Source organism: Pseudorasbora parva, chromosome 22, assembly GCF_024679245.1.
Source record: "Pseudorasbora parva isolate DD20220531a chromosome 22, ASM2467924v1, whole genome shotgun sequence".
In the NCBI taxonomy this organism is placed as follows: Eukaryota; Metazoa; Chordata; class Actinopteri; order Cypriniformes; family Gobionidae; genus Pseudorasbora; species Pseudorasbora parva.
In genome coordinates, this window is record NC_090193.1 from 22,250,399 (window position 1) to 22,265,876 (window position 15,478).

Consider the following 15,478-nt stretch of genomic DNA (forward strand, 5'->3'; position numbering starts at 1 on the left):
AGAGTCAGACTAGTGTTATACAGAACAACAATGGAGTAACCGTTAGCCCATTTGAATGACGAAGCACGCGATCGTATCGTTTACTGATGTTTACTCATGCGACGGTAGCCAATAGCAGAGACATTTGAAGTTGATTTACTCACCGGCTGCTTCCAAAGCAGGACCGAACCTTTATCGCTGGGACCGCTCTGTCAAAAACACACTTCTTTGGTATGATTTGGTGAAGTCCTGTGACAGCAGTGACCGTGGAAATCCACTTTGCGACGCGACTGAAGCGATGCCTTGAAGCTTCCAGTCATTTCTGCGTTCAAATCGGTTCAAATGCAGCGCTGCCTTCCTGGAATGCTGTGCTGAAGCGTTGAAGTCGCTCGACGTCACCCATAGGAATAAAGTGGAGCGCGGTGCGTCATAAGTGTTCACGGACGACTGGATCTGCACCTGAGAGACTTTTTACGGCGTGCATTTCCTCTCTCTCCCTCTAGTTACGCGCGCGCGCACCCTTCCGGGAGAAGAGCCCGTACGGCCCATACAAGGACCTTCCGATCTATTTAACGTCAAGTAGACCCATACTCGAAAAAAACTCGCGGAAACTTATGAGAAACCGGAAGGAGTATTTTTAACACAGAAATACTCCATCAAACGTCCAACATTAGTTTTTGAAACTTTGTCTATGTTTAGAATGGGAATCCAAGTCTTTAACAGTGTAAAAAGCTCAGTATGCATGAAACAGCATTTCACCCCCCCCCCCCCCCCCCCCCTTTAATGTTGTTTGGACTCTATTGACTTTCTGAATATCTTCTTTTGTGAAGAAACAAACAATAGTCAGTCAAACAGGTTTGGAACAGCATGACACCATCATCTGATAAACCTGAAATAGCTGATCTAAACACAGGTGTATTCTCTACAGAAAATATTTTTGATCTTGAATGAGTCACACCCATCCTGTTTTTCGGCTTTAACACTTAGCATGAACTTATGCAAAAACCCATACATTGGCATAATGCATGTGAGTGTGTGTGTATATGCTGTATGGTGACAGAATGTGTGCATGAATTCATGCATGTATGATGTGAGCATGTGTTTGAATTGTGTGTGCCTGCACGATTATATGCACTCATTATTCTGTATGAGTGCATTGGTATGTGTACACTCACTTGTGTGTAGGAATCCTCGTGGAAAGGTGTAGGTGTTTGTAGCTTTTTGAGTGCTGAATTTAGCCCAGCTGGAGTCAGGAAAGGGGACACCGTGGCCACAGCCTGTCCAGATGGCCCTCCACCCAACAACACAAATGACTGGCCAATTCCTCCCCTGTAAGGCTCTGAACTTACCATTAGTTCACGAGTTACCTTTAGCATGGAAAATGCAGGTTATTTAAAGGTACGCCCTTTGGTCTTGAATCATAAATTGATAAGTTTGTAGGATGAAAAGCTGGACCTTGAATGATGTAAATTCAAAACTAGCTAATTAAAAATAAATAGGTCCATCCTATTCTTAGCAAGGAGGATTTTTCTGGCTTTGAGAGCTGTTATCTTAACAGGATAGTTTACAATATTAAAAATTACAATTGAATTGCAATCTGTCATAATTTACTCGCCCTTACATTGTTCCAAAAGTTGTATGAAAAAGTTTCTTCCGCTAAACACAAAAGATGATATTTTGAAGAATGTAACCAAACAGTTGATGGGACCCCATTGACTTCTTTAATATATCATACCATGTCTCTGCGCTGCTAGCTTTATGTGTAGCAACATATATGCCTATAAATGTATGCAGATGCCTGTGTATAAATTAATAAGCATGCATATTTTGTTATTTCGCATGTTACAAATAGGTTGTGAACTTGTGACTTGGGCGCACTTTAATCTTGTTTTATATTAGTGTCAGTATCAGAAGTTCATGCTTCTATTTTTAACAGATTCGGAAGTTACTTTCTCCCAGTGACATGATGGATGTTGGTCTCGAATCTAATAACAGTCCTGCTAGAAAAGGCTAATGAAGGCTTTCAAATTGACAGAGCTGTGCATGCATGGGATAGAGGCTTGCAGAAAGCCAGCTTCAGATATTAAATAGTTTTTGCTTGAGGTTTATTTGGTATGGTACATATAACAAAATGTAATAATGTATGCTTAATTTAATTCAAGGTGCATTCTCTGCAAACAAGTCTTGGCATCTTATGCAGTTTAAATTTACAAACCTGATTCCAAAAAAGTTGGGACACTGTACAAATTGTGAATAATAACAGAATGCAGTGATGTGGAAGTTTCAAATATTTAATATTTTATTCACAATACAACATAATGACATATCAAATGTTTAAACTGAGAAAATGTATAATTGTAAGGGAAAAATAAGTTGATTTTAAATTTCATGGCATCAACACATCTCAAAAAAGTTGGGACAAGGCCATGTTTACCAATGTGTAGCATCCCCTCTTCTTTTTGCCAACGTCTGAGGGACTGAGGAGACAAGTTGCTCAAGTTTAGGGACAGGAATTTTGTCCCATTGTTATGTAATACACACTTCTAGTTGCTCTACTGTCTTAGATCTTCTTTTTTCGCATCTTCCTCTGTATGATGCACCAAATGTTTTTTATGGGTGAAAGATCAGGGCCCGGTTTCCCGATAATGCTCACTCTTAGCCCGCTAAGAAGACTCGAAAAGATATATCTTACCAAAGTTGTTTATGTTCCTAAGTATGTTCCCCGAAGTGTCTCTTAGGAAGCTTCTTAACACGCTGCCTCTAAGAATGACTTAACAAAGGCGCTGTCCCAAGTGAAGGTGCTGAATCGTTTGCTCAGAGATCGATTTTCCACTTCACGCGAAGGTGCATTATGGCTTTAAGAAAGACAACACGTTCTATGCAAATGAAACATTCCTCAAATTATTACAGTAACATTTATTTCAACATAGTTTAGGTTATCCGTAAAATATAGAATATTAAAGCTATAAAATTGTCAGTATTATGTTCACACGATATGTTGTGAAGGGTAGACGGGTATCCCTTGCTAATCATCCACCCTCCTTATCCCGTTGTTCTTGACATGGGTTTAAAGCCTTCTAAAAATTATGTAATACTGTACACTTTTATATTAATGGTACACTCTAAAAAATGATGAGTTAATTTTAACACAATGTATTGTGTTAAACTACTGACCACATCATGTGTCATTTTGACAAATTGTGTGTTATTTTGCGTTGATTTTGAGTGTTGGACAACACACTTGGGAGGCGAATTTTTTTAATACAGCCATGTCAGGCAAAATGTCAAAAGGGCTTAAGTTTTGTCGAATAAAGTCATTGACATGGACTAAATGTCTCCGTGGCCAGTGTCGTCTTTGATTTAATAGAAGGATCCGTTGTATCACTGCCATAGTTGGTTGCTTACTGGACACCACCATGCTTACCCATTTATAGATCTTAGCCATTTAGAGCCAAATTGTTTGCCAGATGTTAATTATCTAAAGTGATTGCCAATTTAAACGCTTTAATGACATTACAAAATAGCCTAATTACCACCATATTCGTTCTGATAGCAAATAAAGTCAACTTCATAAATAGGCCTGTGTCCATTAAAATGAAAATGATCTTAAAATGTCCATAACATAAAATCATTGTTTTTATTTTGTACTGTACTGCGCTGATTTCTAAAGACTGCTGCACAGTGGCGGCAACTAGCGCCTTGAGCTTAAACAACGCTAAGAGAGCGCTACGAATGGTCCAGACCAACCTTACGAAAGTGTGATATACTTAGATATATTAACTATATTAACTATATTATATCTATATTAGATATATTATACTAAGATATACTTAGCGTACGAACGTTTCGGGAATCGTGCCATAGGGTTAAGAGAGAGGTTAAGGAATAGGTTAAGAACTACTTAGCGATAAGAACGTTTTGGGGAAACGGGCCTTGGACTGCAGGATGGCCATTTCAGTACCCGGATCCTCCTTCTGCGCACTCATGATGTTGTCATTGATGCAGTATGTGGTCTGGCATTGTCTTGTTGGAAAATGCCAGTCTTCCCTGAAAAAGAAGACATCTGGATGGGAGCGTATGTTGTTCTAGAACTTGGATGTACCTTTCAGCATTGATGGTGCTTTCCCAGATGTGTAAGCTGCCCATGCCACACGCACTCATGCAACCCCATACCATCAGAGATGCAGGCTTCTGAACTGAGCGCTGATAACAACATAGGTTGTCCTTGTCCTCTTTAATCCGAATGACATGGCATCCCATTTTTCCAAAAAGAACTTAAAATTTTGATTCGTCCACAGTTGGCACACGGTGAATGGCACAGTGGATTGTGTTCACCGACAATGTTTTCTGGAAGTATTCCTGAGTCCATGTTGTGATTTCCATTTCAGTAACATTTCTGTATGTGATGCGGTGCTATCTAAGGGCCCGAAGGTTCATTGGCATCCAGTATGGTTTTCCGGCCTTGAGCCTTACGCAAAGAGATTGTTCCAGATTCTATGATATTATGCACTGTAGATGATGATAACGTCAAACTCTTTGTCATTTTTCTCTGAGAAACTCCTTTCTGATATTGCTCCACTAATTTTTGCCACTGCATTGGGGGAATTGGTGATCCTCTGCCCATCTTGAATTCTGAGAGACACTGCTACTAGGAGAGTCTCTTTTTATGCCTAATCATGTTGACAGTTGACCAACTGCCAATTTTATTCACAATTTGTATAGTGTCCCAACTTTTTTGGAATCGGGTTTGTATTTTATATACATACACTACTGTTCATGGTATTTTAAAAAAAGTTTTTTTTTTAAAGATATCTTTTTTTTTTCCAGAATTATTTCTTTTTTTTCTTTCTCTGATCTATATTGTCCATTTGAGAATGTTTAATAAACAGTTCTTCATGTATACACAGTAAATGTGTTGGTCTTTCAGTTGAACTGAGATTTATCACTATTTATTGTAATGGTGAAGGTTAGACACAGGTTTGTCCTATAACAGATGAAACGTGATTGGAATGTCAGGTTAAATGCATTAAAATGTCTGTGTTCTACAGCTGGATAATCCTGATGAACAAGCTGCCCAGATTAGAAGAGAGTTGGATGGACGACTCCAAATGGCTGATCAGTTCACAAAAGTATGTGTCCAATGTCATACAATTACCCATGAAGCTGTTATAAACTAGCCTTTTCCAAGGCACAAAATATCCCAATGTCTTGTTTTATCCCTCTTGGCCATAATTGTTTTTTCTCTCTCTAACACCTTGAATAGGCTGGGAGGTTCCCTAAGTTTGTGTCCAGAGACATGGAGGCCATGTACATTGAGGAGCTGAAGTCATCAGTGAACCTGCTGATGGCCAATCTGGAGAGCATGCCAGTGTCTAAAGGTGGAGAGTTCAAACTGCAGAAGCTGAAGAGAGGCCACAACACCTCCATCATTGACATGGGCCAAGAGGACGAGAATCAGCTCTCCAAGTCTGATGTAGTTTTGTCTTTCACTTTGGAGGTACTTCTACCTGCTTAACATTTCGGCCTAAATCAGAATGTAGCATGTTCAAATAATGTTGAAGTCGAAAAACATGATCTCTTGACAATCAAAATCACAATTTGGATGGGCTTAGTTTCTTTTCAATGTATTTAAGGGCCATTCAATTTCTGGCATCAAACTCTCTTTGTTGGTTTATTTTTTTTCTTTATGCTTCCATTAAATTCAGCTGTAGGTAATGTAAATCACAAAGGACTAAATAAAAGAAGTGTAAAAAATAATATACTTGCACATATTTAGGTATTTCTATTGAACTGTAATTAGATTTCTCAAAAGACCACTGAGAAAAACAAATTTAGGTAATGAGGTAATTTTCCCGTTTTTTTTCCTTAGACCAAAGTCGTGTTTGAAAAACATGAGTAAAATCACGACATGCACCTGTGAGATGCAAAATACCCATTCTAATAGGGTTTATATAAACTACGGTTGTGTCCGAAAACCTAGGGAGCTGACTCGTTGCCTCGCTGCCTTATCAGACAATGACTCTGCAGGCACTGTTTTGTGCATGAAGGCACCCCACGAAACTGATTTTGGACAGACTTCTAAGACAGTGTAATAGTTCAGTGATCTACAGCTAAATACAGAGAGCTTTGGTGAGAACTAAACACATAGTTAATTACTACATTAGTAATTTCTCACTAGAAATGACATCAGAAGTGGAAAATATTGGTAAAAAACATATGAGGTCATGAACATCTTTTTTCCCCCACCTCAACTGTCACTGAATGGAAAGCACAGGATTGTGGGATATCAAAGGCAGTAAATGATACATGTATGCTGCCTTTAAAGCTATGTCAGGAGACAGGAAGTGAAGCAAACATTAGATTCGGACGTGGCTTGACGCCTTCCGGCCTTCAAATGTGTCTTCCGAAGGCAGCATTTTCCAGGTTTTGGATGCAGCCCTTATTGCCGAAAGTATTGGGACACCCCTCCAAACCATTGAATTCAGGTGTTCCGATCACTTCCATGGCCACAGGTGTATAATACCAAGCATTATAATATCAAGCACCAAGACATGCAGACTGCTTCTACAAACATTTGCAATGCGTGAATTCAAGTATTATACCGGTGATTGGAACACCTAAATTCAATTGCTAGCATCTAAATTTGCATGCTGTCCATACTAAATATTATCCGAAAATAGAATTAGTATGACCCAAATCGTAGATTTGAAAAGAGTATTCCAAAGATACCCGGATGGTTTACTATTTCCAGTTAGAATTCAAAGTGCAGATTGTCGCACAATCTAACGGCTGATATTACCCACAACCCATTGCAAGCTGGGCGAGGATTTGATTAGAACTACAAACGTGGATAAAAAGTGTTAAAAAAACATGACGGATGTGCAAATCCGACAGTCAAGTAGAGAGGTTTAGATAAAGAGATTTGAGTGATCAATTAACAGTATTTAACCTGACGAAAATATATTTATTCAATGTTATCCACACTATATTTCACCTGCAGCAGCATTGTAAACTTTTGTAATGATACATTTGGCCATTAACTTTTAATAACAATAAGGTAAGACTTTACAATAAGGTTTCATTGGTTCCCATTCAGTCGGTCACTCTCGACGCCACGTCGGAGTACCGACGAATAGGAATCTCGCTAGCGAGAGCCAATCTACTTCGAGTGTAACTAAACGAGCCAATGCACATTGGCATGCAATGATTGCACCAGCTGCCCATGCCACGCAGAGCGGGTATAAATGAGGCACAGGTGCTTGCATTAAATTAGCCTTTTGCTTCGGAGCCGAGTGGTGAATGGATCGTCCTGAAATCACTCTCTACAAGCGTGTGTTAACATTATAACGAGTCAAGCTCTTCGGCGTTTGGTGTTGGAGTGACGGCATTGCAGCGGGGTCGAATTTCTCTCTTTCACTTTCGATTGTTTTATTGAGCAAAAACAAAGGCTGTTCTCACAGCTGGTTTGGTGCGCTGTTTTAGAGCGCTGAAAGGCCGTTTTCACGGCTGGTAAGAGATCGCCTTCTATGAGAAAGAGAGCGCGCATGACAGGCTGCACGAATTCCCTGTCTGTGTCGCCGCGACTATCCCCTGTGTGCTTCAGCACCCCAGAGAGCATTTTCCCTAAAAGAGCTACACAGGTAGAGCTTGCGTCTTTTTAAAGATGACAATTTACCTGTGTGTTTCTGGTTGCGGTTGTTCCCTGTCCTCACTGACGGCCACGAGCACTGGTTCACATGTCTGGGCTGCATGCTGAGACTGCGTTCGTGGGTGGTTCATGTTTTCAAATGGGAACATGACCACGTCGGCACGCCGGTCGCGACTCTTCTTTCTCCGGGAAGCTTGAGTCCCCTTTGTTGTTGGCCAGCCGCGGCTCGTGTGTAAAAGCACAGCCGCGGGTCTGCTCGACACTCTGGGAGACCGTGGAGATCAGCGAGAGCTGCCGCCGGGGGAAAACCGGGCGGACCTCTCGCTTCTCTGCGTGTCGTGTGCCGTCGAGCGGCTAAGCTGCAGCGCGCGTTGTCACGGCAACCCAGCGCTCGCTCGCCGCTCTATGTGCGCTGTCCCCGGGCCGATTTCCCGTTGTAGCGCCCTCCCTGGTGGCCACAGGAGAGGTCTACTTTGGTGTAATGGCTGGGGTGACCTGAGGTGGGTGGGGCTTCTTCGGGGATCCAACCCCCTGGGGCCCCTCCCCCTCTAGCGCACTGCAAGCTGTGCAGCTTTTGGATGAAGTTGCTGGTCCTTCTTAGGGGGGAACCTAGCATTTCATTCAGGGCTCTAGCTGAGGATCAGATGTCAATCGCTACATCGGAGAGAGGGCTGTTGTGCTCTGGGAATGAAGATGATGCTGAGCCCACTGTAATGGTGTGTGCTTTGCTGAATCAGATTCAGAGTCAATAGCCATGCTTTCCTGGGATCTATCCCAGATGTGCATGTAAAACTTGGCAGTATGGAACTCCAGAGGGGCCAGCACTGCATAAGTTTTTCCTCCCTCACTACCCTCCTTGGTGGGGTGGCTGTACGCAGACCACCTCCGCCCTGCACTCTTAATGCACGAGGGTAGTTCTGAGTCGGGGTTGAGCTGCGCACGTTGACTAACCGTGATCAGGTCATGGCGCAGGCCCTCGGCCAGACGATGTCCACCTCTGTGGTCCAGAAACGCCCCCTGGCTTGCCTTGCTGAGATGCGAGTGGTCGTCAAAGTACGCTTCACGATGCTTCCATCTCACAAGGTGGCCATTTCGGCGACACTGTTGAGAACTGAGCCCAGCAGTTCTTTGCAGTCGGTAGCGGGCTGAGGAAATCAAGCTTCAGAGCGCCTTATGGGCCGCCCCTCAGTCTGCTTGTCGCCAAAGACGTCGCCCCTGCAAAAAAAAAAAAAAAAAAGGGACCCTCGACACAGTCTGCTCTACTGTGTTCACGGCAGGAGGACGACGCCACCCGTCTCTACTGCTGTTTAAGCGGTCGGTGAAACATCACCTCTGAGACGGGTGACCTGGAGATGGGCGGGGCTGCTTTTCCCCGGAAGAGGGCCGGGGAATGTTTTGAGTCTAAATTCTGTTCTGCCGCTGGTCACAACCAGTGGTACCCAAACTCTCTCTCAAAAAAAAAAAAAAAAAGCAGTTCCTCTATCTCTGGGTCCTCAGGGGGCTTGGAGAGTTGTGGCTGGTCAAACGCCGGACCACACTCATCCTCCTCCTGTTTCGCCAGCAGGCAGCAGCGGATGACGCAGGGATGCACCACAGCCTCCTCGCGGACCCTCTGCCCTCCGTGGAATCAGGTATGTGTTGCACAGCACATTCACACCTCACTGCGGGCCACCTCCACGAGACAGCCGCCCCAGGCCGGTGCCTGTATTCCACCTCGCTGCCCCATGGTGGGTACGCCGGTGGTCCTGATGTTCCCGCTTGTTCGGTCTCTGCGAGCCTGGTTAGAGCTCCCCAGTCCGTCTCGCTGGCTCATTCAGGCCATCAGGCTCGGCTATGCGATTCAGTTCGCCCGGCGTTCCCCCTCCCAGGTTCACGGACGTCCGCTTCACTTCGGTGAAAGCTGCAGACGTCCGTGTCCTGCGTGCGGAAATCGCAGTCCTACTGGCGAAGGATGCGATAGAGCCGGTCTCTCCAGCCGATATGAGGACAGGCTTCTACAGCCCGTACTTCATTGTACCCAAGAAAACCGGTGGGTTACGGCCAATCTTGGACCTGCGAGTACTGAATCGGAGCCTTCACAAGCTACCGTTCAAGATGCTCACGCAGAAACGCATTTTCGAGTGCATCCGTCCCCAAGATTGGTTTGCAGCGATCGACCTGAAGGACGCGTACTTTCATGTCTCGTTTCTCCCCCGACACAGGCCGTTCCTGCGCTTTGCGTTCGAGGGGCGAGCATATCAGTACAAAGTCCTACCCTTCAGGCTGGCCCTGTCCCCCCGTGTCTTTACGAAGGTCACGGAGGGGGCCCTTGTGCCCATGAGAGAACAGGGCATTCGCATCCTAAACTATCTCGACGACTGGCTCATCCTTGCACAGTCCCGGGAGCAGTTGTGCGAACACAGGGACTTGGTGCTCAGACACCTCAGCCAGTTGGGTCTTCAGGTCAACTGGGAAAAGAGTAACTCGCCCCCGTGCAGAGGATCTCTTTTCTCGGTATGTAGTTGGATTCGGTCAAGCGGACTGCGCGTCTCACGAAGGAGCGCGTCCAGTCGATGCTGAACTGCCTGAACACGTTTCAGGGCAGGATGGCGGTTCCACTGAAACATTTTCAGAGGCTCCTGGGGCATATGGCGGCTGCGGCGGCAGTTACACCGCTCGGCCTGCTTCATATGAGACCGCTTCAGCATTGGCTTCACGGCCGAGTCCCGAGATGGGCGTGGACACGCGGCACGTATCGGGTGAGCATCACTCCGTCCTGCCGCAAAACCTTCAGCCCGTGGTCAGATCCCGGGTTCCTTCGGGCCGGAGTGCCATTGGAACAGGTATCCAGGCATGCTGTGGTCTTCACGGATGCCTCGTCCATGGGCTGGGGTGCCACGTACAACGGGCATGCAGTGTCAGGGGTTTGGACGGGCCCGCACTTGCAGTGGCATATCAATTGCCTCGAGTTGCTAGCAGTACATCGTGCACTGAGCCGCCTCAAGGGCCGGTTACGGGGCAAAGATGTACTGGTCCATACGGACAACACGGCGACCGTTGCGTACATCAACCGTCAAGGTGGTCTACGCTCACGTCGCATGTCGCAACTCGCCCGCCATCTCCTCCTCTGGAGTCAGAAGTGTCTGAGGTCGCTTCGGGCCATTCATGTCCCTGGGGTGCGCAACCGGGCGGCCGACGAGCTGTCACGAGCTGCGCTTCCGGGAGAATGGCGGCTCCACCCCCAGGTGGTCCGGCTGATCTGGGTTCAGTTCGGGGTGGCACAGGTCGACCTGTTTGCCTCCCCTGAAATGTCCCACTGCCAGTGGTTTTATTCGCTGACCGAGGGCACACTCGGCACGGATGCACTTGCGCACAGCTGGCCCCAGGGTCTACGCAAATATGCGTTTCCCCCAGTGAGCCTACTTGCACAGACACTGTGCAAGGTCAGGGAGGACAAGGAGCAGGTCCTGTTGGTGGCCCCGTATTGGCCCCACCGGACTTGGTTCCCAGAACTCATGCTCCTCGCGACAGCCCCTCCTTGGCCGATTCCTCTGAGGAAGGATCTTCTAACTCAGAGACGGGGCACCCTCTGGCACCCGCGTCCAGACCTCTGGAAACTTCATGTCTGGTCCCTGGACGGGACGCGGAGGTTCTAGGTGACTTACCTCAAGAGGTAGTTAACACCATCACTTCAGCTAGAGCACCGTCTACGAGACGGGCCTATGCCTTGAAGTGGAACCTGTTCGTCGATTGGTGTTCTCTCCGCCGGGAGGACCCCCGAAGATGTTCGATCGCGTCAGTGCTTTCCTTCCTGCAGCAGGGGTTGGAGCGGAGGCTGTCACCTTCACCATCAGTTTGCGTTGCTGCTATTTCTGCCATGTAGAGGTAAGTCGGTGGGGAAGCACGACCTGGTCGTCAGGTTCCTTAGGGGGCGAGACGGTTAAATCCTCCTCGACCTCCCTCCATACCCTCTTGGGATCTTGCTCTGGTGCTCCGAGCACTTCAGAATGCCCCATGTGAGCCCTTGCAGTCAGCAGAGCTTAAGATTCTGTCCATGAAGACTTTACTGTTGGCTGCATTGGCCTCCATCTAGAGGGTAGGGGACCTGCAGGCATTTTCGGTCGACGATTCGTGCCTGGAGTTCGGGCCGGGTGACGCCCACGTGGTACTGAGACCCCGGCCTGGCTATGTGCCCAAGGTTCCCACCACTCCCTTCAGGGACTAGGTGGTGAACCTGCAAGCGCTGCCCCTGGAGGAGGCAGACCCAGCCCTAGCTTTGCTCTGTCCCATCCACTTAGGTACATGGACAGAACTCAAGCTTCAGGACCTCAGTTCAGCTCTTGGTCTGTCACGGAGGCCAGCAGAAGGGAAAGGCTGTCTCCAAGCAGAGGATGGCCCACTGGTTAGTGGATGCCATCACCTTGGCTTACCAAGCACAAGGTGTGCCCTGTCCACTCAGGGTACGAGCACACTCTACTAGATGTGGTGCATCCCCCTGGGCGCTGACACGTGGCGCCTCACTGCCAGACATCTGTAGAGCTGCGGGCTGGGCGACACCCAACACGTTCGTTAGGTTCTATAGCTTACGTGTGGAGCCGGTTTCCTCCTGTGTTCTCACCTCAAACAGGTAGAAGCACTGAGAGGCCCGGCTCCTGTCGGCTTGCTGCGCCTTGGCGCTTACTTTCTCCAGAAGCAAACTCTGTGAGTCCTCCACCGCCCTCGGTGCCGGGCGTGGCGGAGCGTCCGGCATCAGGCCTCCTACCGCTGAATCCTTGAGAACCGGTATTGGCTTGGGCCATGTGAGTGACCCTGCTGGGATCCCACATATTTTTCCATGGTTGCTCCTCTCGGAAGCCCGTGTCTTTCCCTTGGGAGAGCCCTCCTTTTAGGGATGGGGCCCCCTCACGGCGGCGGGCTACGGCTCAGCTCTGTGTCCACATAACTCTCCTTGGTATGATGTGGTTCCGCAGCGGCCCCCCATTAGGGCATGCTTCCCAGTGTTATCCAATAGTCACTGAGCGGGTCATGCAGAACAGCAGTGATGGACTTCTCTGTGTGAGCCCCGTCTCGTCAGGTAAGAGAGCTCAGGAGGCTCACACAGGGCACTGGAAGGGGGCACAGGCCATGGCGCTTTGGTAGGGATTCCTATTCGTCGGTACTCCGACGTGGCGTCGAGAGTGACCGACTGAATGGGAACGTCTCGGTTACGTATGTAACCCTCGTTCCCTGAAGGAGGGAACGGAGACGCCACGTCCCGTCGCCATGTCCTCTGTACCCTGCTGGGGTGCCATTTCTCCTACTCGGCTCCTCAGCAAAAGACTAATTTAATGCAAGCACCTGTGCCTCATTTATACCCGCTCTGCGTGGCATGGGCAGCTGGTGCAATCATTGCATGCCAATGTGCATTGGCTCGTTTAGTTACACTCGAAGTAGATTGGCTCTCGCTAGCGAGATTCCTATTCGTCGGTACTCCGACGTGGCGTCTCCGTTCCCTCCTTCAGGGAACGAGGGTTACATACGTAACCGAGACGTTACATTAGTTAACATGAACTAATAATGAACTGCACTTCTACAACATTTATTAATATTTGTTGATTTCAACTTGTACTAACACATTATTTAAATCAAAAGTTGTATTTGTCAACATTAGAAAATGCACTGTTGAGTAACATGAACAAATAATGACCAGCTGTATTTTTATTAACTAACGTTAACAAAGATAGTAACAAATGTATTGCTCATGGTTAGTTCATTTCAGTTAATTATATATGTATTATAACATTTGGATTTCATATATTAATTTCTTATTCAAACAAAATCCTGTCATCCAGCCATATCCTGTCATTCTTCCTCTTTAATCCTCAACCTTTTCACCAAAAACGTATTTTAAGGTGGACAAATCAGTACAGTACAAAGAACAACAAACATCATGCCGAACAAACCAAACCAAACCAAACCTCTGGTCTCAGGATAAGCCAGGATCTGCTTCGTTGCTTGGCTGGAGTTAATTACCCCAGGTTTCGCCACATTATTATATCTTTTTTCATCTTTGCTATTGCTTTAATGCATATGAACAAGTGCGCCGTTATTTGTTGCGTAGTGGCATGAATATTTAGCCTGACAAGCCAGACCCACATCAAGATGTTTGGTCTGGATACTCACCATTGACAGGGCTCAATCCGAGGGTGGGATAAACGGTTGTCTTTCAAAATTCCTCTGCACGCCATTGGATAACGCTAAAACCAACCAGAGCAACGAAGCTGATTCGAAAGACTGGGGTTCGCCTGCTTCTGTGTTTACTAGTAGCATGTAAGCGCAACTTGGCCGTCATTATGTTTTGCCCCGCCCACTGACTCTATACAGGATGTGATTGGCCCGACCAGAGTTTGGCTTGATTAGATTTGCTGCTGCTGGGGTGCGTCAAGATTCCTAGGCTAGTGAATCTTCAAGTTAACCAGAAATATGCAGATTCTGCGCAATACGTTGCATGATGACTCACAAGTTAAATATCTGCGCTAAATCTGCACAGATTTGGCTTACACAAACTTCTCCAGCAAAGCAAGTCAACAAAACAAGTAACTTGCCAGATTGGCTGGTTTGACCGGCCAAAGTAGATTTTTACCCACATTTGAGTGTTAATTTCAAACCCTGTACATAATATAATTGTGGCAAGGTGAATGAGAGAGGGGCATGGGAGGAGCGAGTGACGCATCATATTTCGACACTGCGTTCACCTTTCTATAGTCCACACAGAACCGGACTGAGCCCAATAGTTTTGGTTCCAAAACCTGATAGCTTGGTCCGGTTCTGTGTGGACTATAGAAAGGTGAATGCAGTGTCGAAATTTGATGCGTACCCAATGCCAAGGATCGACGATCTGCTTGATCGGCTAGGGACCACTCGCAGGTGACGCTCCTTCGCAATCACGTCCCCGGTATCACTCGCTCCTCCCATGTCCCTCGCTCGTTCACCTCGCCACAATAATATATTCTGCATGCAAGATCATATGAAACCCCTAAAGGACATGATTTTTTCCAACTAAAAAATATAAGATGGAGTGAAAGAAAGAAAAAAGTTGTCAATGCTTTTGCATTCTCTTGCAAATGTTTTGCAGAGGTTTTGCGAGTGAATGCATAGCTTCTCGGGGGACCGCAAAAAGCATTGAATTATTGTTTTTCCTCCCATCTCAAATTCATCTTACCCATTATTTTTGGCCTCGTTTCATATCTTTTTATATCTCCGAACTTTCCAGCAAACCACATCTCATTGCCCGCACTTAATAAAGGCGAATATGTATGAGCACAGCATCAACTCTTCCCTATTCACCGCCATCTTGTTGTAGCTTGTGATTTGATAGAAACTGATTAGATCATCAGTCCACAACAATTTCCTGATGAAATAATTGAATCTGTGATGGTCTTGACATTCATCACTGACTTGACATAGGATTTCCGTGTTCCTTTTTATCGTGTGATAATGTAATTTGCACAGATATTGCTTTGAATATGTCATTACAATATGTTGCATATTGCTGTCAAATATAACAGACCATGTTGGTGCATTAGTGACATACTGGTCTTTGATTGGCAGAGAGTGACAAATTGAAAATTTCATATTCTCTTCATTGTGCAGGTTTAAAAGAGGGCAAGACAATTTTTGAATGTGTGTGTGTGTGTGTGTGTTCGTGTGTGTGTGTTTGTGTGTAGACAAGCCTTACTTAGCACAAGCCGCAGAGAAAATCCTGAGTGGCATTGACAGCCTGCTATAAAGCTAGCTTTAATCAAGTGACAGTATCTGAGAGGAGATATTCCCTGAAGAAGAGGGCAGTAAAACCATGCGATGTATGTCGTGTGTTAACAGCTCGTTCCCCTT

General features: G+C 46.3%; 1 protein-coding gene across 11 annotated transcripts in view; it reads left to right on the top strand.

Moving 5' to 3' along the window:
• The window catches only part of cadpsa (Ca2+-dependent activator protein for secretion a), a 193,802-nt gene that overhangs the window by 73,300 nt on the left and 105,024 nt on the right, over positions 1–15,478 (top strand). For all 11 annotated transcript variants that reach the window (XM_067432441.1, XM_067432431.1, XM_067432432.1 and 8 more), the window contains exons 5-6: positions 5,028–5,108; positions 5,243–5,476. In XM_067432441.1, coding sequence (XP_067288542.1) covers positions 5,028–5,108; positions 5,243–5,476 — 315 coding nt within the window. The remainder of the gene's footprint in view (positions 1–5,027; positions 5,109–5,242; positions 5,477–15,478) is intronic.